The following is a 27,583-nucleotide window of genomic DNA, read 5'->3' on the forward strand; positions in this document are numbered from 1 at the left end:
AAAGGCCACGGGGGGCGAAGAGAAGAGGAAACGCGGCCGTCAGGCGCACAGGGCCCTCAAAGGCTCATCGGCGTCATCCAGCAAGTCCAAGGGTGGGGGAAAGGCGGTGCCCCGAGGTGGACTCAGTGGCGCTAGCACTGGGGTCGGCTCTCCCGACACGCAGCAGGAGAGTTCCTCCAAGGGTGGGGGAAAGGCGGTGCCCCGAGGTGGACTCAGTGGCGCTAGCACTGGGGTCGGCTCTCCCGACACGCAGCAGGAGAGTTCCTCCTCCAAGAGAGATCCGTCCGAGTGCCTCGCTGCTGTTTCCGCAGGAACAGCGTCGTCCCCGGCAGCGACCAACGAGGCGTCTGAAGCCGCGTCGCCCATCTCCATACAGGCGGGCCCTAACCTAACAGATCGATCCACGGCTCTACTCAGCGGGCCGTCGGAACAGTCGCCGGTTGCGGACGGGTGTCGCCAGACGTCGCCGCGCCCGGGTTTCAAAGGCTACGAAAGTGGACGGGCCTCCAACAAGCTCCCAGCTCACTGCCTCGAAAGCATAGTGAGATTTCTTTTTTTCTATTTGGTATCCACCCCTTTCCCTCGCTGCACCGCAGGAAGGATAGTTTTGATGGCCTTGGCTCAGAGTTGGGAAATCCAGCGCTATCTCGAGCCACAGGGCAGGCTAAAGAGCGACTACAGGGGCGCGTCGCACGATCGTGCGACAGCCCTCTTCGTGTGTTGGTGGACGGAGGGGAGGATATAGCACTTACCATCAGAGACGTGCCCCGATGCGTGGCGTTCTAGAATGGAGGCTATAGCCGTCATTATCGCAGTAGAAAGCTGCCAGGAGGAAACACGCGAAGCTATAGCGCGCACGGGTATATATTGTCATTTTTTTTAAGGAAATAAACTGACTCACTTCTGGGCGGACACCTCATCCGCGCTGCGAGGGAACGAAGGAAGGTGGGAGTGAAAGAATAAACAGAGAAAGAGGTGCCGTAGTAGAGGGCTCCAGAATAATTTCGACCACCTGGGGATCTAGCATCGCAAAGCACACGGGCGCCTTTTTGCGTTTCGCCTCCATCGAAACGCGGCTGCGTACTACATGGATACCATCGCGACAGCGGTGCTACACAAGCAAAGTGCGGCGATTGACACCAGATGGCGTCTGCGGTCTAAAACAGAGGCTAAATGGAGGTCAGGTCTTCTGTGCGAGGGACTCGGAAGGGGTTTTCTGGCTACTTTCTTTCAGTACTGTATACGCCAGCATCTTCATCCAGGTTGTGTTCGCACCAAGTGAAATGCCTCTCAGTGCTGTCTATACCTAACCTCTCTAGCACCAACCGCCGGCAGCCCTTTCCCAGCGACTTTCTAATCGTATCCGTTGCGTTTCCTTTTCTTTGGTAGTGAGAGGAGGAAATTGACTGTACGACACGCAGTTTGCGCACCATCATCGGTGGCGGAAGCCAACAGTCGCCGAAACCAAGGAGCAAAGAGGGGTGTTTTTTTTTTCTTCCTTAATTTGTAGTGTTCATCAATGAGAGAATAATAAGGGAATTACTTAAATATAATTTATTAGAAAGCAGAAGTAAAAAATTGTAGAGTTTTAACGTAATTAATCCAATTAAATTATATTTATTCTGCAACAAAAAAGTCACGAGGAGGACAGGTAAAAGCTGCGAGAACAGCTTGAGGAGCCCTGACCGCCTAGCACACGGGGCAGCACAGCACTAAACCGAGCAGACGTGCGTAGATGTGCTTAGCCTGCTTGGCTCATGGTTTTGCTTTGCTGGGTCGTCGGTGACGATATCAGACTCAGGTTTAGCTGGTGTCAGATGGAAGTTGATGAAAACGAGAATGTGCAACACACAGCGGAAGAGCGTGTTATAGTTTAACAGTAGGCGTGACCGGCAGCGGCGAGGGCATATAGTGCTCTCGTGCAGTGGCCAGCGAAGCTGATCTGTTCGCGCCGCCACAGGTTCGGATCCCAGTAGCGGCAATATCCATTTTATTTATTCATTCAGGGCTTCAGCGATTGTACGGCTTTTGCAGCTTTCGTCGTGAATCAGAGCTTTCGCTCTAAAACAACAACATGCCACCGGTGGGATCCGAATCCACGACCTCAGAATTTCGCGTCTGGTGCTCTACCAACGGAGCTACGGCGATGGCTGTCCAAACTTCCGTTTTCGGGGGTATTTACGTATAGTGTAACTTAACCTTGAGGGCGTTCGCCAGCGCCACCCTCGTCGACAGCGGCGGACGTAGTACGTACGTCCTGTATTACCGCGAGTGTCACGTGAAACGTGATCGAACGGTGAGGGCGGAAACTGTGCGAGAGCCTTCTTATGCTACCCATGGCATCAAGACTGCCAGACTCGAGACCCTCGTTAGCTATTGAACCAGTTCTCTTTTTCTAACTGTTCTATCAGTGCCCAGGTTTCCTGGACTTCAGCAACTGATGCCTTCTGTCGGGCGCCAATAACGAACACCGCATAACTGAACGGGAATATTTTCATTTATAGCTGAGGGAAGACTAAAGCTTTCTGTGAAATGATATGCGAAGATGTTTATACTGATAACTTACTCTTCCTACGCGCTGCAGAAACTGACATAAAATGCTTCCTGCGCCCGCACCGAAGAGTGTGACGCGTCCGTAAGGAAATCAGTGTGCGGTGAACCAAACAATTTAAACTTGGCGCGGTAATTTCTTTATGTCCAGCGCCAGGCAACGCGTTGCGGCAGCCGTACAAACTAAAAGCGCTTGTCCAGATTTCTTGAGCTTGAGGCAGAATTCTTTAACTGTAGGTGGCGGCCTTTGTAAATCAACTGGTTTTGGAGAACGGTGGCCACCTTAGGCAGAAAATCTGTCAAATGTTACTCATAGCACTTTGTGGGCCGGTCCAGTTGCGTAACGCATTCGAACTACGACAGTGTCTCTAGCATGACTGTCATGTGCCGCGTACACTTGCCTGTTTCCTGGCGGAATTAATCGAGCGTCGTTGAGCTTGATACGAACTCAAGTATGCATTCGCAAATCATCACAATCTAAGAGAGCCACTGTTGTTGACCGGACAGCCTTACCTCACCTCCTAAGTACCACTGAAGCCAAGGCTAATTAGGTGTGCTTTTGGTCACCTTTCAGCGCTCCCCCTCCATCGACTTGCTGGAAGCAGCATGCATGTTCATGACATCTGAAATCATAGGCTTCTTTATGACGCGCTAAGCATAAAAATCAGTGCCAGTGACTCGGCGCAGATCCACGAAGCCATTTCGATTAAAGTGCATTTCTGTGTTTTTTTTTCAGTCGAAACCTATTTCTCCGCCCGCCACGACCCAAGTGCCAGTTCAGAAGCGACGCATCGCTGGCGCTGCCTGCTTCATCGCAATCGTGGTATTCGTGCTTTTCAGCATAGTGCAGATGGTTCTGCGCGTGGCGCCGAAGCCTCCGAACCGCTTCTGCCAGACTGAAGGCTGCATCCGGCACGCCAGGCTCCTCACCGTTGACCTAAACCAAAGCATCGACCCGTGCCAGAATTTCAGCGCCTACGTCTGCTCCTCCTGGTTTACGCGTCAGAGCGCCGACTACCTCCACTATTCCAAGTCGGCTATGGACGACGTCCGCAAATCCTGGTTCCCGTCCTTCCACGACATGCTCCGCGACGGCTCGAGAACTCTTCACGCCGGACGCAAACCCTTTCTCATGTACTCGATATGTGTGGACAAGCCGTCTCAGTACGGTTCCGACATAAAAAAATTTCGCGAGTTCCAAGACACCCTCAGAGTTCCTTGGCCGGAGGCGCCGGAGGCCCGGGGCGCCAGGGCACTCGATGTCCTGATGACGCTAGCATTTAAGTGGCAGGTGCCGATCTGGCTGCGAATCAGAGAGCCTCGATCAGCGTCGGCGCTCAGCTGGCGCTTCTTCTTGGATCCAGGTCCGCTTATACCACTTATGAGGCAGCATCACCTCAGCTCCAGGCCGGACGAGTATGTGCGCTACTGGACGTCCTTCTACAACCACCTTGCACACAGACGCGACAAGCCTGCGCTTGACCATGTTGCCATTAGAGCAATGTACGCCATGGAGGGCGACGTTCTCAACAACCTCTACGCTGCCAGAATGCCTCCAGTCCTGCAGCCCCTGATGACACCAGTAGCGAGCATAGGCACGCACACTCCGTCCCTGCAATCGGAACAGTGGCTCCAAGCTTTGAAGCAGCTGGAGCTGGATCCAGAGACGACAGCTAGAGACTTGGTTCTGCTCAGTGACGCCGGCTTCTTCAGGACCTTCGGGCAGGTGTTCGCCAAGTACAGCAACGCACAACTGATGGAGCTCATCGCCTGGACCTTTGTGCAGCTCTGCGCGCCGGCCGCCGACTACCGTCTGCTCGTCATTCGCTACGGCACCGACACCGCCGCGAACAAGTACAAGCCGTACTTCTGCGAGCGTTTCGTCGAGTCCTTGTACAGCCTCTTGGTCGTCGCGCTGTACTCGGTGACGCACATGTCGCGGCAACAGCGCGCCTTCGTCGACGCTGGATTCGACAGCCTCGTCTCCGCAGCGGCGACCATGGCCAACGCAACGCCCTGGATGGACGAAGCGAGCCGGCTCCTCGCCGCCGAGAAGCTGGCCTCCACACGCCTGCGCTTGTGGCCGCCCGACCGATACCTGGAGAACGGCACACTCGAGGAACTCTATGGAACGTTTCCCAGCGCGGGAGTATCGTTCGTCGACTACTGGGTAACGGCGAGCCGTAGCACGGCCACCAAGTACCAATCGCTGGCGGACGCGGACGCTTTCGGCTACCCGGTGAACTACGCTTTGCCGTACCACTACTACGACGGCCCCCTGCGAACTGTGCGAGTGGCGGTGGGCGCAGCGACCAGCCCTCTGTACTACACTGACGGGACAAAGGCCATGTTCTATGGAGGCCTCGGCTTCTTGATGGCGCTGAGCTTAGTGAAGGCCTTGGACAGCCAGGGGCTCAAGTGGCACCCAAACGGAACGTTCGGCGACTCGTTTCTATCCAGGTAATGGAAACAATTCGTTACTTTCTCCTCGTTGCCGGCTCGAGGTTTGCGGTGATGCTCATGCCCTGGCCATGCTTGACCATCGTCATTTACTGCTGCACCATCCGTCATTACGATAACCAGCTAGGACCAAGTATAATACACCCTTCCGTTAGTAATGACTCATGCGCGCGAGCGTTGAAATCAAGCGGTTTCTTTTTGCATTTGAGGCTCTCATTTTAACGCCATAGTGTTAAGGGTGCCGTCCAGCGGGAAAATCGGCGTCGTCCCGTTGGCGTAGTGCTGCGAAACTCACGTCACGTGTGGATCTGCGGAATGAAAGTAGTTAAACGACAAGACTTGATGCGGGTTAAATTTGTAAATGCGGAGTAATTTTTTAAAGTAAACGATTTCTGCTTGTAGCAAAACTTCAAGAGCTCCAGTCGTGATTCGAACCAGCAACCGTCGAGTTGTGAATCAGGCGCGCTAACCCTAGGCCATGCAGACGCGCTTGTAAAGTTTGGGTACAGTCGTCCACAGACCTGTCTAGAGCGCTCGAACTCAGTGCCGTCTGCGCTGGTTCGAGATAGCGCATCTCTGAGTATGGTCTGAGCATCAGACACGTGCTATCTCGAACCATGCAGGCGCCGCCGCTAGACGTCGCTCTGGGAGCTGCGTAGCGCAGGCAGCACGGAGTTCGAGCGCTCTGTGGTCGACTGTACACGCGAAGGTTTATATTCATGTCGTGTGGTGTTTCACGATAAGTAGTATCTTACGACTGTATTATGACCAAGCGTGTAATTACAGAGGGCCTTATTACGGAAGTAGTACTAGCTTGTAGCAAAGTGCATAGCCTCTTTGCCTGATGTGGCATAGTGGCGACTATAAAGTGCTCATGGTCTTCGTTTTAGTTCTCAATGTTCGCGTCTTAAGAGATTCCGCTAAAGGGACCTATTAACGCTATCGCGTCATAGCCTTAAGGCGGAGCGCAAGTGTCCCCTTATTTTAGAGCGAAAGCTCTAGTCCTCCCATACAAAGCTGAAGCTCATGTGGCTACGAAATTTGACCTTCAAACCAGAAGGAGCGGAGGCTTGTCTCTGATGTCATGCCACGTGACTCGCCACAGCTGTTGTGCCGACGGCGCTCGCAACTATCGAATCACGTGACTCGCTGCCCCTCGCCATAGGTGCGTATGCGGAGCCAACGGCGCTCTCGCAAGTGCCGAAAATCACGTGACGCGCCATTCGCTACATTAAAGCGCGCGGCGTGTGCTTATATACCTTCACACAATTTAAGCCATGGATGAGCAACGTACCGGCACTAGAGCTTCGACACGCGTCCAAGCCACTGATATCCACGAAACTTTAATCAAAACTAAACCATCTCTAACTATGCTTAACGGGGCTTTCGCTCGTCATACTAGATTCGCTCCATGGGTTGAACCACAGCTATTTTTTTTTGTTCTGCTGTACACCAGACGCATACACTGTGCGTCATTCAACAGTTAATATCGTCTCTGCCTCCTCGGACCTCGGCTCTGCTTCACACCCGCCTCGCAACAACGCTGTTAAGGCCCCTCGGTTAACACGTCTCAATGGCCCAGAGTGATATATCGAAACGCGTTACTTTTACATAGATAGCATGCAGCTTGTGTCACATTCCTTTTCTTCGTCGTCCTCACCAGTTTACCTGCGGTCGAATAAGAATGCTGGACAGCTTAGCTCGGCCACAGCTGCGTGTACTGCCCGTGGTCATGCTTGAGTGGTTCCTTCGTTAAGGTGCGGTACGGTTTCAGAGCACGCACAAAGTACAATTTTGAGCCTTGTGGGCTTGAGAGATGGAGCTGACGAAGTACTAGACAGGATACTGCAACAGACCTCACCAGCCCAACAAAATAATCGCGGATGAATAGGACAGAGCAGAACGAGTTCCTGTCTGCTTCGGTGGATGCACCCGGGTCCAGTCTGGTTCAGCAGCAGTGTCCTCTCTACGTCTTGTGCGCCATCGCCTCTTGTACCAATTAACAGGCCTAGTTTCTCGCGCAAAGCACATTGATTGGGCACTCAAAACCCGTGCAGGAACTCGACGGCAGCGTTCGCGGACAAGGACGCCTGCGTGCACTCCTCGCCGGACAGTGGCAGAGGACAGCGACGCGACAGCCAAGGCACTGCCAGCGGCCGAGAGGGCAGCAGCGTGTTTCCCGAGATCCCTGCGCTCGAGGTCGCCTACGCCGCGTACCGTGCCTCCGTCCTGGACGCGAAGGACGACATTTCGCAGAGGCTGCCGGCAGGACTGTCGGGCGATCAGGCCTTCTTCATGACCCTCTGCTACATGACGTGCTCGCGCGAGCGGGGCGTCGACTGCAACAAGGCGGTGCGGAACTTTGCGCCCTTCGCCGACGCCTTCCACTGCGCCCGCGGCACGGCCATGAATCCCGAGAGCAAGTGCTCCTTCTTCGGCCCACGTTAGAAAGCGAAGACTGGACACAAAGAGATTTTTAAACTACTTTAAACGACTTACTTCAAGATCCAATTACCTAGGTTTTGCTTCCTTATATCGATGGTGAAAACAATAACGCCTCTGCCATTCCTGCACACGCTCACAAAATCAATGAGTTTTTTTTTTCCCCAGTCTTACTCGGCCCAACTGCATATATGTTTCCCGAACGTATGTTTTGTTTAATATCACTGCTATCCTTGTTGAGTTAACATGCGGACGGCTCTTGTTCAGGATGTCGGTTCCACGGTTGAAATGCGCATGATTTTTTTTGTGCTTATAGATGCTCATGCCCCGCCAAGCTCCCGTGCACTGACGCAACGCGCCGCTTGCTGCCCGGTTCAAATTCGGCTGCACAGTGGTCGGGGAAGCAACTGCAGACTGCCTGGGGTCATTGCCTGCCTACTTCCAGCGCTTACATGCGGCGAAAGAATGCCGAGAGCATGACATGCGTGTAATATTTGCAAGGATGCAATTATGCATGCTTGCCCCTTGCGCATTGTCATGGCACTCAACCAATCCAATGGCCGTGACAATGCAAACGAAACAGCTCTTGCATGCACACCCGCTCACCCATGGAGTGTGATGTTTTCCCACGACAGTTGCCGGGCTTCGTTTCGTTGGCTTTCGACTGTCTTCAAGGCGTAGCCTTTTTGTGTTGTTAAACGTATTACTCCCGTCGAAACTGCGGTTCCACGTATAATGTTTTTTTTTTTCTGTTCTGCATGCACCATCATGTCTACCTTATTGAAGTCGACCTGTGCGCCGGCTTTATTGTCCAGCTGCGTGACAAGCAGTCGGGAAAAGGCTACACGCTCCGAGCTGCACGGCGAAAAACCTAGAAAAGAATAAAGTGAAAGGTCTTTTTAGTCTGCAATCTACACCGAAAAGGGCGGCACCGGTTCCTGTCCAACATGATCCTTTCAAATTGCTGATCACTTCGGTGAAAATGAGCGTGCGGGCCTGCGTGCATGTGAGCGAACGCCTGAAGCACGCTGTCGGGGAAGGAAAAACTGGGCAGAAGGCGGAGAGGAAGGACGAAGACGAATTGTTGCGTTTATTGAAAGCACTATTGTGATACTTCAGCTTGCAATAAGCCCAAGTTTTTTTTTTTCCTCTCAGGATTACGCGCCCACACTATCATCACCATGATCAGCAACCGCAGCAGCAGCAACCGAGCCAAGTCGACCGCAAAACAAAAGGCCATAACCCCGCGTTTATTATCTGCTGTCCCTTGCCTCGTAGTCCACTCTCACCCCAAAAGAGCACCGGTTTTCTCTTACCGGCATTGCATGTCCTTCCCGGGTCGCTTTCTCATGACTCCATCAGACTGGTCATCAACTCGGCTGCACGTTCTTGCCCCGAGACAAAATTCGCGTCACCTTAGTGTTGTCCGCTCATTGTGAACAGGCGTGCGTAAACGGGGGCCTACGGGCTAGGGAATGAGGCAAGGGCGAAGCGTAAACGACTGTTTCTCAATAAAGCGACAAACAGCACTCTGAACACGGAACGCAGAAAGAGCAGATGGCAGACAACAGTCATTTTCTACGTCGTCCTTCGTTGTCCAGCCTTTTCTTGGTCACGAACCAATCAGTCTAACTCAGCCCTATTTTTCTATTATGTAACAATTTACTTCGTGTACATAGGCAACGTTTCAGTTGTCTCACGCTCTCTAAATGATTCCCCGTGTCTCCACAAGATTTTTTATTCGGAGATTCTCGTGCTTCGTGTACTACCAAGGAAGATATATCCTTCTAGGTTACAACGCCGTCACCGGCTTTTCTGCGACGCGAGCTCCTTAACGCTATCGCGTTAAAATGGCAAGCAGCGCCGAATCTCCCAGCTCCTGACATACATGACAGGATTGAATAGCGCACAATGGACGAAGACGCAAGGAAAGAAACGACGAGACACACGAGCGCTTGCCATTCCTTCTCGTGATTTGGCGTCCAATTAAAATCGGCTTCTTGATTGGCGAGGGAACGTATTGTCTGCCTACGCCAGGAAGGTGACTGTAGGTACTTGCTAAAAGAGTTAACGACCCCAAGTAATATTTGTATGGCCAATTTGACTTCAGGCTTTGGCCATACAAAAGACCGTCCACGAGATCGGGATTGTGCCTAATGCCATTGTGGCTAATAATGTCACCCAGGAACAAACCTTCTTGCACTCCGAATCGGCACTTGGATACATTGGATTCACGCCGAATCGGCATTCGGGGCCGTTAGTTGAAAACCTCGTTGAGGGCTTTCTGACCCACCTCGCTAGCTAATACTACGCCGAATGGAAGACGTATCCACACCAACTGGCCCGCATGTTTATCTTGTTAAAATTTAGTTCTTGTTGATAGTGGAGAGTAGTGTCCCACCTGGGTGGATAAAGCCAGGGAATCCTGGGCACCCGGTGTTGAAGTTTGCGGGCAAGGCGATGCACCACCTAATTGTCTGGGACTCCAGCGTGGCCAGGAATCACCCTCAGTACGTGGGACAGTGTGGGGACGTAGCTTGATGAGAGCTTTTCGTAGATCGTCCCGCAGTTGTGCAGGAATACGAACCGTATGGATTGCGCGTATAGCCTGCATTGAATCGGTATATATGGTATATCCTGAGGGGTTAGGGGTGCTAGGGAGAGGTCCTAATTATATTAAGGGTCTCTAGGGTGGCTGTAGGAGGGGGATAAGTGTAAGGCCCCAGGGTGTGTGTCACTACATGGCTGCGAGACGTGATTGAATAAGCAGCTGCTCCAGCGTTAGTTCGTGATGGGTCTGTGTATCATCATCATCACCATCAGCCTGACTATGCCCCCTGCAGGGCAAAGGCCTCTCCAATGTCTCTCCGAATAACCCTGTCCTTGGCCAGCTGCGGCCACCGTATCCCCGCAAACTTCTTAGTCTCATCCGCCCACCCAACTTTCTGCCGACCCCGCTGCGCTTGCCTTCTCTTGGAATCAAGGCACGATCGTACGATCGTCGAATCGATAGGACGAACGTGATTGGTAGCGCGAGCAGCACGTCTGGCTTGGTTGCTATCGGCTGCAGCGTTTTTTTTTTTTTGTAATGGGGGCGATTCGGAGGTTATCTGGAAGCGGGGAAGGAGGAGTAATGATAGGGAGGTCATTAGGTTTGCGAACAACTTGTTGTAGCATCCAGTGCCCTTGTTTTTTAGTAGCTGTAGTGCTGCATTGTCTTCAGTATTTTTGAGGACCATATCATCAGAACCTGGCCTGGAATACGAAGGTAAATTCTCAACTGATTTAGAAATACCTTCGCAGTTGATAAGTACACAAGGCATGGCCGAGGCTGCAACTAAATCCGAAGGTAAACTAGAAATAAATACAGATTCTTCGTCTTCAAAGACACAACAAAAGAAGTAGTTGAACCGCTCACAGAAAGAGCGTAATTTTTCTCTCAAAATCATAGTTCTTGTCTGGAAAGGCTGTTTTGGTGTAATATTGATACTGAACAGACAGTGGACAACGCGTTGGTCGCTAGTACACTCTACTACCTTGATGCACGCCTCTTCAGGATGCGTATCAACCTAATCAACAATGGCATAGCCTCGTTTCGGAGTCGTAACTAGTTGCGACAAAGAGAAAAATGATAATAAATGCAGAAACTCTGTTCCATCGTGTGTGCGGTGTGCGGGGCGTTGAATGCCTGGCAAATTGAAGACACCGGCTATATTGATAAGAGAGTTAGAAAGTTGGCATGAACTGCTGTTATGACGTTGTAAAGCTCATCAGCAAACTCTTCTACGCAATCTGGTGGCCTGCAGCAAACGCCGATAATCAGAGTATCATACGGCAGATAACACGGCACCGATAAATTTACAAGCCTGCTATCAACGAGTAAATGCTTCTCGCGAATATTTTCTCTGACTGCTATCATAACGCCACCGCCTTTTCTTTCCTTCCGTCTTTGCGGTAAACGAAAAACAGATTTGAAATTTGCAGCTCAGAATTGTCAATATCAGGAGTTATCCAAGCTTCTGTTCGAATAATTGCATCAGCAGAACATGTATGGACGAAGTCCGCGAGGTAGTCTTTCTTCTTATTATCCTGCGGAAGTTAGCAGTAATTACCGAAAATTTTGGTTGTCTTTATTGGCTTTCCGTGCTGCACTTCCGTCAGGGCTGACTATTTGCAGTTGGTAGTTGGAAAACTTTGCCACTGGACATGTTGTAAAGTAAGTCTGTCAAATCTCAGTTTCTATTTCTCCTTTGGTTGTCGACTTGCTTTCGCGAAATCCCGAAGTTGATTGCACGCGTGCTGGATGCGCGGTGAAAAATCTTCCTCAAACCATACCTTCGGCTCTTTCAAAAGTCTTTCAACCTTTAGGCGTGACCAAGAATGCTGAATGTAACAGTGATTGGGCGGTTATAGTCGCCTTCCATGAGTCTAACCTTTAATGTATGTCTGATTTCTACGCCTAGATGCTTTTGCAGAAGTTAACCATGATAGATTCTGAAGTTTCGAAGATTTCTTCCTCCTTTTCTCGAAAGCCTTTGAAAATATTATATTTTTAAGGTGCATACGGTTTTTCACGTCATCTACGAGATCGACTACTCCACCCTGCGAGGCATGCTTTTTCGACAGACTCGACAGGTCTATTTAGATGGTTAATGAAATCTAAAGTCTGACGAAATCTCGTCTGGTCGGGTAGAAGATTCATGACTGAAGAAAAAAAGGAACGCCGACCAAAAGGTTGTTGTTTAAAACGAAGACGTTTCGGCTTCCATACGGAAGCCTTGATCACTGGGCGGAAAGCCCAAAGCACAAAGCTTAAGTACGTCGCAGTAATCGCCCCAAGCATATTGCGTACGTAGGCGGGAGATTGCCTGCGTTGTGGTTTAGGGTTTTGTCTGTATAGTTTGGATTATCAGGGATTCCAGATATCGACGTGACAGCCAATTCTTTTCTCTTGCGCAAGAGAAAAGAATTGGCTGTCACGTCGATATCTGGAGTCCCTGATAATCCAAACTACAGACAAAACCCTAAACCACAACGCAGGCAATCTCCCGCCTACGTACGCAAGATTCTTGGGGCGATTACTGCGACGTACTTAAGCTTTGTGCTTTGGGCTTTCCGCCCAGTGATCAAGGCTTCCGTATGGAAGCCGAAACGTCTTCGTTTTAAACAACAACCTTTTGGTCGGCGTTCCTTTTTCCTTCAGTCGTATTTAGATGGTTGCAACTGATTCTGTAAAGTTGGATATGGCCTCAGTTCTGTCAGCTTGCGCATGTAATGTTGCTTCTACTTTAGACAGATGTTTCTTAATATCCGTGATACTTGCGGAAAGGTACTTGATTTTTCGGAGAAGTTCCTTGTTAAACTTGTCGCGTGATGGCGCTGCATCCCTCAAGGGTTCCAGAACTTAATCGTACTTGTCAGGGCCCCGATTTGTTTCTACGTCGCCGCAGCAAATCAAAAGCTGAGTGTCACAAAACAGCACAACAATAAGTCGAGTGCTGGGACAAAATCTTCTCACAAGAGTGGCACCTGTCCGAAATTGTGGTGTCGCTGCATGTTCATGGGATACCCGCTGGGCAAAGCTACCTATGCGGATGCGGTATGCAACAATGTCAATACCCATTTTTAATCACACATATAGCATCGATCATAAAAGCACACGCAGCATTGGGATTTGCGGCAAAAAATGGGGTCAATGTAGGTCCGTTATTAGCAACAGCCACTCCCCTACAAGAGCGAAAGACAGAGCTTAGTGCGGTGGTCTGTGGCCGCAAATCACAACGATGCGACGACCGCACGGGTCCAGCCAACGGATGCAGTTGAAGACCTAGTTGATCAAGGTCAGCCGGTAGTGACGTAGCACTGCGTTGATACAAGCGTCCTACGGTGACTGCAGTAGGCCCACGAGTCGCGGCGATAAGAAGATTCCACCACGGCACGACCACATGCGCAACAGTAGCCCACGCAAGAGAGGTAAGTCGTCCACTATACGACAGCGAAGGGCAAAGCTTAGTGCGATATGCTCTGTGGCCGCAGATGCAGTTGGTGCATCAGTGGAAAAAGAACACTCTCGTGCGGTTACTCTGGAACCCGTGGAGGAAGGAGGCCCTCGCTATCCGAGCTGCAAGGCAAAAAGTGTGCCAGAAGCCACGTGTTTTCGCAAGGTCTACTGGCCGTGTTTGGCCGATGGCGCAGAAAATAGTAACGTTGGGCGCAGCGGCGTTGTCTGCTTCATTTTCTGCTGCGCATGAGCAAGCGCACTGAGACAGCGGCCAACTAGCGAGGGGGAGCCCTCACGTCCAGCTTCAAAAACTGTGACGTAATGGCTTCTCCTAAGTTCTTTCCTTCTTCCACGTGAGAACTGGTAGAAGAAGGTGACCAGTGTTTAAAGATGGGGGTCTCAGGGGTTCTCAGGCCCACCTCCCCCACCAATAGGGGCAAGGGATCCGAGACCCCCCCTGTGTTAGAATGTAGAGACTGCATGAATCCAGAGCAAGCAACCATTTTTTATTCTTCTTGTCAGTTGGTGGTCGAAACATTTCTTTTCTATCACTTCGAAAATTTCACTGTGGTTTTTAGTAAGAATCATGAACATAATTTCTGAAGCCCGAGACAAAGAAAAATTCAAAGTGGACAGCATGTACTACACAAACGGTGGAAGCAAAAAGGTAAACCCTCATACGACGAGTCAGTCCAAAGCTGGCCGAGTTCCAAGGCTGCACAACAACGAGGACACTGGCAGAGCATGGGGATCGTTTGTTTGAAGTCTGAAATCTAAAGTCTGACGAAAACTCGTCTGGTCGGGTAGAAGATTCATGTATGAAGAAAAAGGAACGCCGACCAAAAGGTTGTTGTTTAAAACGAAGACGTTTCGGCTTCCATACGGAAACCTTGATCACGGGGCGGAAAGCCCAAAGCACAAAGCTTAAGTGCGTCGCAGTAATCGCCCCAAGCATCTTGCGTACGTAGGCCGGAGATTGCCTGCGTTGTGGTTAAGGGTTTTGTCTGTTGTTTGGATTATCAGGGATTCCAGATATCGACGTGACAGCCAATTCTTTTCTCTTGCGATGACTGATGCTTCTTCCCAAGCTATATTGTGCGTCGCGGCTTCCACGTGTTCCGCAAGTGCATTAAATGCAATCCTTTTTTTGTTCCTGACGTCGTTCTTGTGGTCCCTCAATCGCCTTTCGAAATTACCGCTCTCGCCGATATAGCAGTAGTCGCAGTCTGCGCAGGGAATCTTATAGATGACGCCAGGAAACTTCTCTTTATCTTGTCTTTGGCGGCCACCAGCTCATGCCTCAGCTTGCACGCAGGAACGTGAGCGACGTGCACACCGTAAGTGCGCAGAACGCGAGCCAAAGACTCGCTCACGCCCAGCACATATGGGATAGCGGCTCGGGCTCGGCAAGGAGGACCAACTGGTTCTGATGGGCGTGAACACTGTTGAAGAACAGAATCCACGAAGTGCTTGGGGTAGCCGCATTCACTCAATTCTCGGCGCACTTGGCGTAGGTCAGCAGCCCGATCTTCTGGCTGTGTCTGTGTCTGTGTTGAAGTCTGTGTCTTAAAATTATCATACAATGACCTTTAAAAATGATTTCTCACCTTCGTGTAAAACAATGTGCTTAACAGGCCGCCAGCCGCTTTCTCTCTCTCCGGCTTTATTTCCCTATCCGCCTGTCCTGCTATGGAGCCAGACTTTAAGCACTGAAGGTTACCAATCTATAATGGGATGGTTGCAGTCGCCGACTAGATAATGAAGCACATTTGGAGCCTTGCTTGTGACTAGCTGTATTAGTAGGTATCTGCGTGTTGCAGCCCAATCGTTCAAATAGGGCGCGCTTGGTCACCTAATCTGACGCTTCGGTGCTGCTGCATGGCGGCAGCAAACAGTTACCCAGGCCTAAAAAAAAATTGAGCCTGCCGATTTTGTGCCACCATCAGGTACCCAGGTACTGCGTAGTACTGCTATCATGGTTATTCTAGAGGTATCTTGCCAAAGGAACTGGTCAGAGAAAACCCATTATGCAGTTAGTCAAGTTGGCCTCATTGCCATAAACACTTTCCGAGGAGGCCATTTCCACCTCGTTTTGCTTCACTAGCTTTGCTCTATCGTAGTAACCGTAGCGTGTTTACTCTAGCCGCTGAAGCTATGTCTGCTGTGTTCATGTCATGTGTGTATGATTTGTGTCGCAGGAGTGAGCATCTGTGTTTGAGCAGGTTAGAAACGGTTTTTTGCCGTCAACTCGTCGTCATGTGTTGACAAGCCCTCCCTCCCCTCGAAGTGTCGCACCTAGTTTGGTGCCGAGCGCAAGGTATGCATCGTTCCGCCTGCCTGCCGAGGAGGATGTCTTCGACGCGATCGTTCCGAGACCCCGCTGGACATTTGCGCAATGAAGACGCGGCCCGTGTGGCGTTGGCGCTCGCACCTTGCCTCTAGCGCTCGTGCCACCGTGCCCACGGCGCCGTACTGCTGGACTGGTTGGGACTGCGTACAAACATGCGCGTGCTTGCCGCCCTTGCCGAATCGACATGACTCTGACGGAGCGCGCAGGTCCTGGGGAGCGTTGTCAGCTGGTGCTGTTGTCTGTCATCACGTAAGGGCCTTGGGAAGCCCCTCCGGCGGCACAGCGAACGATGCAGAAGGAGGGGTCTCCCGTTTTTCTTCGGTACCACCAAGGTAGCGTTCGTGCTGTGTCCTTCAGTCCCAGGGTAAGGAGGCTACCTGCGTTGCTTTCGGTGGGTCAGCTGTTTGCAGAGCTGACAACGCGCACCGTTCTGTGTGACGTATAATCTACGGACAGTGAACTTGCTGCACCTTCGTCGAATCTGACGGAACTTTTTCGTGCCGTTCCTCACGACAACGGCAGCAGTCAGCGCCAACGGGCTTGTTCGCGTTTGATAAGATTGCTTATTTTTGTTTCTGTTTTGCCCCCTTTTTTTTAATATAAATGCTGCGCAGATGGCCCGTTTGCGAGGTTTTGAAACATAGCTGCGCGTACTTCTTCCAGCTTCTGAAACATCCTTGCACTTTCCACTGTACCTGCGTTACTACGTATGCGCTGCGGGAAAAAAAGCAGAATCCGAAAACAAAAAAATGAAGGCAAACGTATTATCTTACACTGTCTTTGCAGAATTTGTGTCTCAATCGAGAATAGTCGACCTCGATGCCGTGGCATATAAAGAATATTAACGTAATTACACTCGCAACATGTAAAACACTTTATTAAGGGTAAATCTTGAGACGAAAATGGAGAGGAAACACAGGCGCTGTGCTGATTGTTCTGTTCTGTGTATTCCGATTTTCAACCGACTTCTGTTTTGAAATCTCACCCTGTGTGGGTAGCTTCTTTGTTGTTGCCGTTTTTATTGCATTGAAGTATGACCTGTGGAATGCAAACCATCCCAGCAGCAACATCGAAGTTTTGAGCAGTTATTTTCACTTTGTTCGTCTCATTAAATATTTGTTTTTATACCTACAGGACAGGTACCTGTTCTGCTCTGGTGCCTATGATGGGAAAGTCAACCTTTACACAGCACAACACATGGAGCTGCTCATGTGCTATCAGGTGAAGCAATTTTTGGCTGCCTCCTTATCTATCACTTTTCCATAACCCTTATCAGCTTCCTTAATCCTTCACTTGCCCTACCCATTCAGCACTGGGGAAATCTAGAGACTGTCACAATAAGCTTTTACTAGAAAAGAAGAGTGCCTTACCTTGCTTTTGTTACTAATGTCTTCCAGTTCTTTCCTGAACAGGTTCTAGTTAAAACTGATTAGAAGCAACTGAGAGCATTCATACAATTAGGAGGAAATGTACACTCTTCCGTCTTGGCATAGTATCTTTAGCCTTTTGAGTGAAACAAGTAAACTGAAAATATATCTTTATAGTGACCTACTTTTCGCTCTCAAGCATCCTTCAGTGGCGACGTAAAGGGACTGTGAAAGGGGGCCTCAACAAAGACGTGATATGCCTAGGATTCTAAGGACGCCGCTTCACAAATATCCTCCAGCAAGAATTTTTTAGATGCGTTTTGTGGAAGCTGAGTTATCTTAAAGTTGAATGGCGCAAGGGAACGAACACAGGAAGACACAGAGACAGAAAGAGCGCCTCTTTCTGCCTCTGTGTCTTCCTGTGTTTGTTCCCTTGCGCCATTCAACTTTATGATGAACCAACTAGCCCAACAGCAAGCACTTCTGAGTTATCAGTAGTCAAAATTTGAATTTCCGCGTCTTCGCATCTTTTCCTCTCCTCTCATCACTTTTTTGCACGCTGAAATGTCGGCGCTCCTCCGCTGGCCCCTCGCACTCGCCCCCTCCGCTGGCTGCCAATGCGCGCGAACCAATGCTAGCAGTTTGCTGCTGACGTAACGAGCGCTACATGACGTAACGAGCGTGGATTCGGGCGAAAGCCCGGCACTGTAGGGTCGCTGCTAGGCGCGGAAGCGAGTGTTTTAGGAATTGTATTGTAAATTATCAGCTTGCTTTTGAGGTCTTGTACGCGGCGTGAACGCTTGTTGGCCTGTACTCTACATAATGCGAGCATTTTATAGCCAACCTCAAACACCCTTTTCAAGGACCCTTTAATAGAATGTGCAGGGTTTTCCACACTTTGGGTGAACACGTTAATGTGTGGCTGCACCTTTCAGAGCGCCAATGTGTGCACCTGTGCCACTTTGCTTTGATGCGCAGCCATGTCGCACTCCGAAGAGTGCAGTCACACGCCCGAATGTTCACCATAAGTAGGCATGACCCTGTACTCCTTAGCGCTAATCATGGGTGTGCATGTTTGATGTGTATAGATTATGTTTCACCACCAGGTTGCATCTGTGGGCATGACACGGAACATCAATGCAGTACGTTTCACCAGTGATGGCTCACGTGTAAGTTCCAAGAGACATATTTTGCATCGTTTTGGGGGCCGTTTACTGTGCAGTGGACAGAAACTGCTTAACATGTTTGCTGTGCGTATTGTTCGTATAATGCCTTCATTTGCTAAAGTAAGCCCTGTGCTTCCTTTTACAACTTTAGATGAAATTCACAGCTGTAATGCGTCTAGTGTAGCCGTGCTGCTGATTGTTTTGAGTACCAGGTGTCTCCTTTCTAGCATAGCTTGCTTCCAAGAGCTATGTTCGCATTTAAGCCGTACTTATAATCAAGTCAGTCAGGTTACTGAAGCCACTACCAGAACCTTACAGCATATAAATAGCATAACGCTTTGAGCCGAGGTGCAGTTTTAGAAGTGCTGAACAGAATTCTAAATACAGTACTGAATTGAATACGCTAGTAGTCATCCAAGTGCGTTATTGTCTTGACGATATCGAAAATACCTTGCAGTGAAGAAATGACAGTTTGCGGGGCTGATTGATGTGTTGCTTGCTGTGTGCAGATTCTTGCAGCCACCACAGCCAGGAGGTTGGCTGTGATAGACGTGGAGCGCGGGGAGCAAGTTATGACCTACGACAACTGTGAGTGGCTACTCTCGGTTGTCATTCCTCTGCTGTAACTTTGCTCAAACTGATGCTCATGGTACCTACGGGGGTGTGCAACTGTATCACTGGGGGTCCTGTATAGAGCGATGCTCTTTACACGTGCACCCACTTTCAGAGTGCACATTAATATTGCAGCGGTAATGAAATGCACCAGCTTCTCACTGGTACACTAGTGCTCTTCTAGCTTGCAGTGATTTCTGACAGATGCCATGCTTTCTTTAAAATCACTGAAAAGTGAAGGTTCTTTGCTTTTATCTATGATTTTGTTTTTTGCTTGAATGTCTTCACTTGTTTCAATACTGTTAGTCAGGCATATTTTAACTACCTTCTACTCTGCCTACTGAAGTGGGAGCATCGTAACAGAAGCAAAATACCATTGCCTGGAGCCATTTCAGTGAGAGATAGTTATGCTAACAGTCAATACGGCTTGCAGCCATGCCTTCGTGAGAACACCCTGGCACATAGCCCGGGGTCTGCACTCCATGTGAATGGCTGTCTCACGCATGAAAATACTTTGTCAACGTAAGAGTTTGCTCTTTTTTTCGTGAGTATTTCTGCCTGGCTGCACAGAAGTTGCCCAAATAAAAATAAAGTGTTTCATTTCTTTGGTACTTCGGGATGTTCAGCTATGCTATTGCATGATTCTGTTGTATCTATGTTGCGTCAACCTGGGGTGTTGAAACAAATGATGCTCTGCAAGCTGCAGAAAAGTCTAATATATACCTTGGTTCCGCTTACCTTGTGACTTCGCAAAGAAATAGCAAGCTGATCTGCAGAAAACTTTTGTAGTTTCTCTTCTGAGAGTCTCATTAAATAAGTGAACAGTAAACTACCTTAGTGTTATTTTGGCAAGAACTATTTTTTTTTTACTTGAGAGGTGCTCTTCTTTTTATGAAATGCATTGCAGTTTTCTAGGTTGAAACTCAAATCAACTAAATGCTATTAGGTAGCCTTCTACAGGAGCTTGCTAGAAAATTGAGCAGAATTAACTATGAACACAAGTTTTTATGTACTTTGTGGTTTTTGCACCCATTCTGAGTGGCTAAAGGAGGATATGCACCTAATTTTGGTGTCTCGTTTACTTCTTCACAAAGATGCTTAAGACATTACTGTATATGGATCACCACGTGGTATTTGCCTATGAGCGCTAAATAATATATAGTCAGGTTTTTCTCTCGTGCTGTTTTGGTTTTGGTTTCAACAGCTGTGTGACATCAGGTCAGTGCATGAAAAAACTGCAATATAGGTGCTGCTTCTCCATTCCTTGTCATTCCAGCTATTGGGGCAGGCTGTCTTTAGCATCGTAGCGTATTAAAACGACATTGCTGTGTTTTCATTCCTCCCGTGACCTATACAGACCTTTGACGTCACAGCCATCACTCTGCTATTGAAACCGAAAGAGCATGAGAGAGAATTTCGATTATTAATCATTTAATGGCTGTAGCCGAATACCGCATGGTATTTATGTATACTACAGTCAAACCTGCACACATCAAACTCGCAAAGGAAATGCCCACAAGTTTGATATAACTTGTAATTTGATTAAAAGTAGCAGTCAGTTAAACAATATACAAGCACATTGAGATGAAAAAATATGTATTTCTATAATAGCTGCTTACTGCGTGCATATTACCAAGCAAAATAGTGGTGAAGTTTTTTGTTTCTTCCTCTTCATTGCCTGGGAGAGAACACATTTTTTAAAGTTATCGACGGCTCAGACCGCAGCCTTCTGTCGACGTGTAATAGCGACAAACCAAGCTGAGCACATGAAGCACGTTGTCACAGGTTCTCACTAGTTCTCGTCACAATTTGCATCAGTCGTGTCCTGGTTATTCGCAACATCATCAATGACGTCTTTGTCTGCAAGCTCTCCCGCGGTCTCATTGTCATCATCCACAGAAACAGCCGCCTGTGGCTGCCCCGTCACAAATATCACCAGGAAATTCAGACAACTGGTTCCACAAGTCATCAACACCTGCAACGGCTTCGTCAAGCTCACGCGACAAAGAATTTGCTCCATCTTTTCCAGGAAAGCAGCGACCAGAATTTCAGAAGCAGTTCTGTATAGTTTCATTTTTAACATAATTCTACGATCCACTCGGCATAGGCAGGGCACCTAAGAGGTCAATTTTTAGATTTCTTCCAGTCCTCAGGTTCTGCAGGGGCTGTTCAGTCAGGAGGAGGAGAAACATTTATTGGAACTAATGAGATTATTGATCTCATTCGAGTGTTCAAGTGGGTGGCTTCGTCATTCCAGGACTCCACTGGCCATGGCTGCTCAACGAACTTGCTGGACGAGCGCTTCTTGTCCCGCCAGGGTATAGCCAGACAGCTGTACCTCCCACCGATTAAATGATGTGCCAGGCGTCTTTAAGTGTTGGGGTTTGCACCCACACTCCCATGAAATGCGCAAGAGTGTGGGACATGTCGGCGCACCAGGGGCGGACTCCCCGATATTGCAATATTACGTTTTTGGTCTAAGATTCTTTTTCCAAGCATCTCATCGTAGAAGAGCCGAGCACCAGGCGGGAGAAATCTCATACCCATTAAAAAACCTATGGTTAGCCCAGCGGCACTGGGAATCGAACCCAGCACCTTCCGAATGTGAGGCAGATGCTCTACTGCAAGGCCACACTTCGGTGCTGAACAGTTCATTCGGCACACAGAGGCCGCCCGCCAGCTAGTTCGACAGCGAACCCGTACCCAGCAAGAAAGCAATGCTCAACGCTACACCCTTCATCACCGATCGGTGGCTTACCCCAATCCGCCTACGGGATCTCTCCGAGAAGCTTCTGCGCCGCTACTTCAACCCCTACGAGGTACTGCGTAAACAACTTAGTGACACTGACTACGAAGTGCCCCCGCAAGAGTCTGTTCGCTCCTCCAGGTGGCAGGCGGCATCTGAAATCGTACACGTCGCCTGGATGAAGCCCTACCACGCCCACTAGGGCTTCTTCTTCTTCGGCCAAGTTTGGCGCCACAGACTGTTCCGGCCCCCCGTGATTCCGCACCTCCTTGCCTGTCCCTGTGATGGGTACATCTTGCTGTATCTGTGTAGGTTTGGGAATGTGTTTGTTTGAATAAGTGTTAGAGCTATGGCGTCATCAATGCTGAGCTTTTTGTGAGCTTTTTGTGAGCGGCAGGATAAATCCTACAGCCACTGGATCTCGAGGCATTAGCAGTAACTGAATGGCTGGGGCACGAAGGTAAAGGGTGGGGAGTGGTCGAATGATTCGTTTTGCCCCACTCGGTTGGTTAACGCTCGAGCTAAGGAGTTCACCCTTTTCATTCCCCGCCAGTCCCACGTGGCCCAGCATCCATGTGATTTGATGGTATTCTTCCAGCTTCGTGCCCAGGATCTGAGCTGCCAGCAGCGTTCACCCGCTGGTAAAGTTCTGGCAGGCCTGTTGCGGGTCGGTGACGACGTGAAGTGCCCTGCCCACCCTGTCGTGGTGCTTTATGACTAGCGCTGTGGCTATGGTTTCAGCCGCAGCTGGGCTCTCTGTACTGACGGAGGTCACGGAGGTCAAGGAGTTGTCTCTGCTGTTCACGGCGGCTGCTGCAAAGACCCCCTTCGGGGTATGCCGCCACGTCCACGTATGTTACGTGCAGGTCGCCCTTGAATTGTAGCCTCTGTCGGTCAATGCGAGCCTTGCGCTGATTTTCGTGGAGAGAATGGTTCATGTGGTTTGGGATGGGGCTCACATTGATCCTGCTTTTGACCTCTGGCGGGAGCGATTGTTACCCATCGAGAGCGCGAAGCTCCCTTACTGTTCCGGTCTGGTAAAGGATTGCTCTGCCCACCGCCGTGTTCTGCAGGCTGGCCTTTTGCGAAGCCCGAACCGCATCCGACAACTCAGTGAAGGTATGGATACCGAGGTCCGCTAACTTCTCGTTCGACGGGGTGACATGGAGACCCAGCGTCGTTTTGTATGTGCCTCTGATAATTGCTCGACTTGTTCTTGGTCGTGCGTGTTTATTGAGTGGTGGTGATACGGCATGCCGCCCGTCACTCTGCTGATCACCGGGGCCTGAATGAGGCGGAATGTGTTCTTGTTATTCTCTTGATCATCTGCAAGATCTGGTTCGTGGCGGACCTTAGGGTTTGTACGGTGTGGAAGGCTTTCGAGTTGCTCTGGACCTAGAAACCCAGAATCCTGGTCTTGTTACTCCCTGGGATCTTCTGGCCCTCTAGGTAAAGGTCTATGGAGCTTGTAGATTTCTCCTCCGTGCACCCTGACCACCTTGTACTTTTCGGGCGTGCAACGCATCGCGCTTGCGGCCACAAATTTCTCCACGGCCGTCGCGGCCTTCTGGATCAGAGGTGAGAGAGCCCTTGGTGGCCTAGCACATGATGTCTTTGCCGAACAGGGCATAACCCAGGTCCAGGATCTTCCGCAGCTCTTTGTTCAGCACCAGCATAACGATGTTAAAGAGGAATCGGGGACCTTTGCAGCACGCCTTCGTTCTCCACCTCGATCTAGTACGATTGAGTCTGGCCTGTTCCAGTGGTTGCCGTCTGGAACAATTTGACATAATCGAAGATGTGTTCCTCGCAGCTGATGTCATTCAGTCCCTTGAGTATGGCCTCGTGAGGGTTGTTGTCAAAGGCCCCCTTCAGGTCGAGTGTGAGCAGGAGGTGTTCTTGTGCAGAGTCCCGGCCTGAAGCCCAGCATGGTGTGCAGGAACAGGTCATTATCCTCTATGTAGTTTTGGAGGTGAGCTTGGATGACTCTTGTACAGCTTGCCAAGGCACAAAGTTAGTGAGATGGGACTCAGTGCATCGATCGCGGGCTTCTTGCCGGGTATTGGAATGGTCACGATTTCTGCAGTTTCCACTCCTTCGGTACGTGGCCCTTGCTCCAGAGTTCTTCAATCAGGTATTCGGTCAGGCTGTGGATTTGCGTCGGGCTCGGATGTCGAATCATGCCGTTGGTTATTTTGTCAGCCTCGGGAGCAGTGTTGCGCTGGGAGGTTCTCACTGCGACATACACTTCTTCCTTCGTGATCGGAGCGTCTAGTTCTGGTCTCTGTTCCCTTTCGTATTTTAGGAGGCAGGATCACACCAAGTTTCCACCCAGGTATCAGGTTTTTAGGGCATCTATGAGACCCTGATCGTTTCCGGGGAATTATGAGCTATTTCTTGTAGCGTGTGTCTGGTTGCCAACTGTGCCTTATTGGGCTTGATCAAGCAACGCAGGATGGCCCATGTCTGTGCCGTACTCGTGTGCCCTTGAGCGAAGCGCAAAACTGGACCCAGTTTTGCTATGCAGCTCGGCCATGTAATGTCGGGCTTCTTCTGTTATCTGCTTGATTCGGAGACAGAGTTTCCGGCTCAACCGCTGGCCCATGCAGAAAGGCTAACTTCCGGAGATGTGCTGAGGGATGGCCACTTTTTGAGCTGATGTGGTTGTCCGAAGTTCGAGCAGACCTGCAGGGAAGGTAACCCCCAAGATATGTTGAGTGAAAGCCAAAATTCTTGAGTCGTCTGGTGTTGTTGCCCGAAGTTCGATCTCTTGGATGTGATGGCTAATTTTTGCACGTTGTAGCCGTACATTTTTCTACACATTTACGTTGTAACTTTATGGTGCTCAGAAATTATTGGATGAAAAGTATAATTCGATGTAACTGGGCTTGATATAATTGAGTTTGACTGTAATGCATTTTGTATCGTTACAAAGAAGGGAACACGCAACCAAAAATTAGGTGCCCATACTCCTTTAACGCATTACTCCAATCTGCATCTTCAATGAAAAAAATTGGTGGTGGTTTAGCTTTGGTTAAAACCTGGAGTGATGCGATAGCTACAGCTGGCTGAGTGGAACTTGCTCAGTTGAACTGCAATATCAGTCTTTCGCCGCCCCGTTTCGCTGGGCGTTCCTTCTTCATCTTCGTCCCACTTGACTCGGTGCGTGCGCACAGCTGTGGCAGCTCGGTTTCGCCGGCGCGCCGCACCGCCGGCAGCAGCAGCTGCTCTGCACCACGTGGCTGGTCACGTGACGAACCACGTGATCAGCCATGGCGCCATGCCGCCAGCAGCCGCTCCGCACCACGGGACCAACCACGTGACAGTGTGGCGGCGCAGCCATAGGGTGGCGGTGACGCTGAAGGCTCGAAATGCTAATGTAGCTGTAGCTATCGCTACAAAATATAACATGAAGAGGATGCAGTTAGAAAGGTATTTGCCCATATTTTCAACACATGGCTTGAAAGTGTTTCTCAAGAATAGCAGGACCAGTTTTCTTTAGACATTGAAATTGAAAATAGATTTTGAGGAAAGGCAATGAAGCAGTAACCCTCTTGCATATCTCAGTGTACACCCTGGCAAGGGAAGGGATAAAGGAGGGAGTGAAAGAAGACAGGAAGGAAGAGATGCCGTAGTGGAGGGCTCAGGAGTAATTTCGACCAGCTGGGGATCTTGCACATTGCACAGCAGCACACAGGCACCTCTTTGCGTTTCGGCTCCATCAAAACTCAGCCACCACAGTCGGGTTCGAGCCTGGATACTCCGACTCGGTAGATGAACGCTTTAACCACTGCAGAGGTTAATTTATGTACTGTCATGTTCAAGAGCGAGGCTTATTTCGGCGCTGTCTCCATTGGCAGGTGCCTATGACACAAGAGAGAGGGCAAGCTTGGCGGCCGACCCCATCTGCCCCAACATGGCCGTCTGCAGCTCTGCCAATGGGAAGGTGCATATAAAGCCTAGCTCATTTGTGTATTGTTCGCTTGAGTAAGAATTGGCTCTTTGCTCCTGTGTTCAGCTAGAAATTTCACTCATTATGCTTTGAACATTCTTTTTTTTTTCTTTATTGTCTCTGCTTTTTTGTTTTGCAGGGACTAACCTTGTTTGACCTTCGGATGCCACTGCCACTTGACTTTGTCTATGACGTGAGTGCTTTTCCATCTCAACTGAGAAACCGAAAATGTTTCTTAGGTATTTTTGGCTACTGCTGTTTTCAAAGCTACTAGCTATTGGAGAGTTCTGGTCTGGTCTGCGTTTTTTTTTATTATTATTATTATTGTTTGTTATGTTGTCTGTTGTCTGATCTTGTACAATTTGTGTGCTGTGTAGTAGTAACAAATGCCGCAGCATGTATTGCCACACACTTATTTATTTATTTTTATTTATTTGAACCTCAAGGGTCCCTGATGGGACATTACATGAGGAGCAGGCGCAAGAAAAGCGGTTAACAATGAATGTTACATGGGAATCAAGACGATGACATGGCTTCCTCGATGGCAGTCTTGAAAGTCTTGAAATGGGCTGGATCAGGGATTAGTGCTAAGTCGGAGGGAAGGTCATTCCAGTCGCGAGCTGTGTGAACAAAAAATGATTTCTGAAAAGTAGTAGTGCGGGTACGATACGGGATGACGCTGTTTGTATGGCCTGTGCAGGGTGTTCGACGTACTGGTAGAATGAGCTTGCTGTCACGGGGTGAACAATGGAAAAACCTGTGATAAAGGCAGAGACGTGAAATTCGGCGACAGGAAGCGAGAGAAGGAAGTTGTAGTTGGAACTTCAAGGGGGATATGCTAGAGTATCGCGAGTAGTTTGAAAGAATAAAGCGAGTGGCCTGATTCTGAACAGATTCAAGGGCTGAGGTAAGGTTAGACTGATGGGGGTCAAATATTGCGCAAGCGTATTCAAGTTTAGGTCGCACAAATATTTTACAAGCTAGTAATTTTAAGGAAGAAGGTGTCATGCGCAGGTTACGTCGGAGATACCCAATTGCTCGATTAGATGAGTTTATTATGTGGTTAATGTGGCAAGACCATGATAAGTCACTAGCGAGGTTAATACCAAGATACTTAAAAGAGTTAGCAGAAATAATGGCAGTATCGTTAATTTTATAAGTAGGCGGAGTATAATTTCGGCGGCGGTGAAAAGAAATTTGCACAGTCTTTGTAGTATTTAGGGACATTAGCCACATAGTGCACCACTGCTGTATGTTATCCAGGTCATTTTGGAGGATGTAAGCATCCTCGGCGTTAGTTATGGGGCGGTAGAGTACGCAATCATCTGCGAAAAGGCGAATGCTAGATGTTACTGTGGAAGGCAAATCGTTAATGTATATTAGAAAGAGCAAGGGGCCAAGAACTGTGCCTTGGGGTACTCCTGAAAGAACGTGTGAGTAAGATGATGAGAAGCCATTAGCGGAAACAAATTGCATGCGGTCAGTTAAAAAGCTTCAAATCCAGTTCAAGACACTAGGATGAATGTTTAACAGGGACATTTTAAGTACAAAGCGGGAATGGGGCACTTTATCGAAAGCTTTCTCGAAATCTAGAAATAGCGCAACAGTTGGGATATTGCGGTCAAGATAGGAATGAATGTCATGCAGGAACAAAGCTAGTTGGGTTTCACATGAGTGGTCTTTCCGGAATCTGTGTTGGTTTGGATGAGAAAAGTTGACCGAGGTTAGAAATGTGACATTTCTAACGTGGCCTGCTTAAGTACTGTAAAGTACTGAGTATCCGCCCATGCTTGAATAAGTGCCCACCCCCCTTTTGATCAGATTTTGAATTTTTTTAAATAACCGAGCAAGCGCCCATGCGATTATGTCTGGTGCCCCAGAGATACTAAAATGCACAAGCCCCCATTGTTTGCTATCTCTGTCGTGATGCTCATCAC

At 49.4% G+C, this 27,583-nt stretch overlaps 2 protein-coding genes across 6 annotated transcripts in view; both read left to right on the top strand.

Annotated features, from left to right (window-relative positions):
• Positions 1–3,292: 3,292 nt before the first annotated feature.
• Positions 3,293–8,237, top strand: LOC144106706 (endothelin-converting enzyme 2-like). The gene is made up of 2 exons (XM_077639548.1): positions 3,293–5,010; positions 7,068–8,237. Exons 1-2 carry the CDS (start codon positions 3,401–3,403, stop codon positions 7,456–7,458), a joined length of 2,001 nt encoding a protein of 666 aa, XP_077495674.1. The 5' UTR covers positions 3,293–3,400; the 3' UTR covers positions 7,459–8,237.
• Positions 8,238–15,382: 7,145 nt separating this feature from the next.
• The window catches only part of LOC144106982 (uncharacterized), a 28,751-nt gene continuing 16,550 nt past the window's right edge, over positions 15,383–27,583 (top strand). For 2 of the 5 annotated variants that reach the window (XM_077639956.1, XM_077639957.1), the window contains exons 1-6: positions 15,383–16,167; positions 16,938–17,024; positions 18,277–18,339; positions 18,846–18,924; positions 25,555–25,640; positions 25,786–25,839. In XM_077639956.1, coding sequence (XP_077496082.1) covers positions 16,093–16,167; positions 16,938–17,024; positions 18,277–18,339; positions 18,846–18,924; positions 25,555–25,640; positions 25,786–25,839 — 444 coding nt within the window. In that variant the 5' untranslated portion in view covers positions 15,383–16,092. The remainder of the gene's footprint in view (positions 16,168–16,937; positions 17,025–18,276; positions 18,340–18,845; positions 18,925–25,554; positions 25,641–25,785; positions 25,840–27,583) is intronic. The other 3 variants (XR_013309174.1, XM_077639953.1, XM_077639955.1) reach the window with 3 other exon arrangements.

This window comes from Amblyomma americanum, chromosome 10, assembly GCF_052857255.1.
Source record: "Amblyomma americanum isolate KBUSLIRL-KWMA chromosome 10, ASM5285725v1, whole genome shotgun sequence".
In the NCBI taxonomy this organism is placed as follows: domain Eukaryota; kingdom Metazoa; phylum Arthropoda; class Arachnida; order Ixodida; family Ixodidae; genus Amblyomma; species Amblyomma americanum.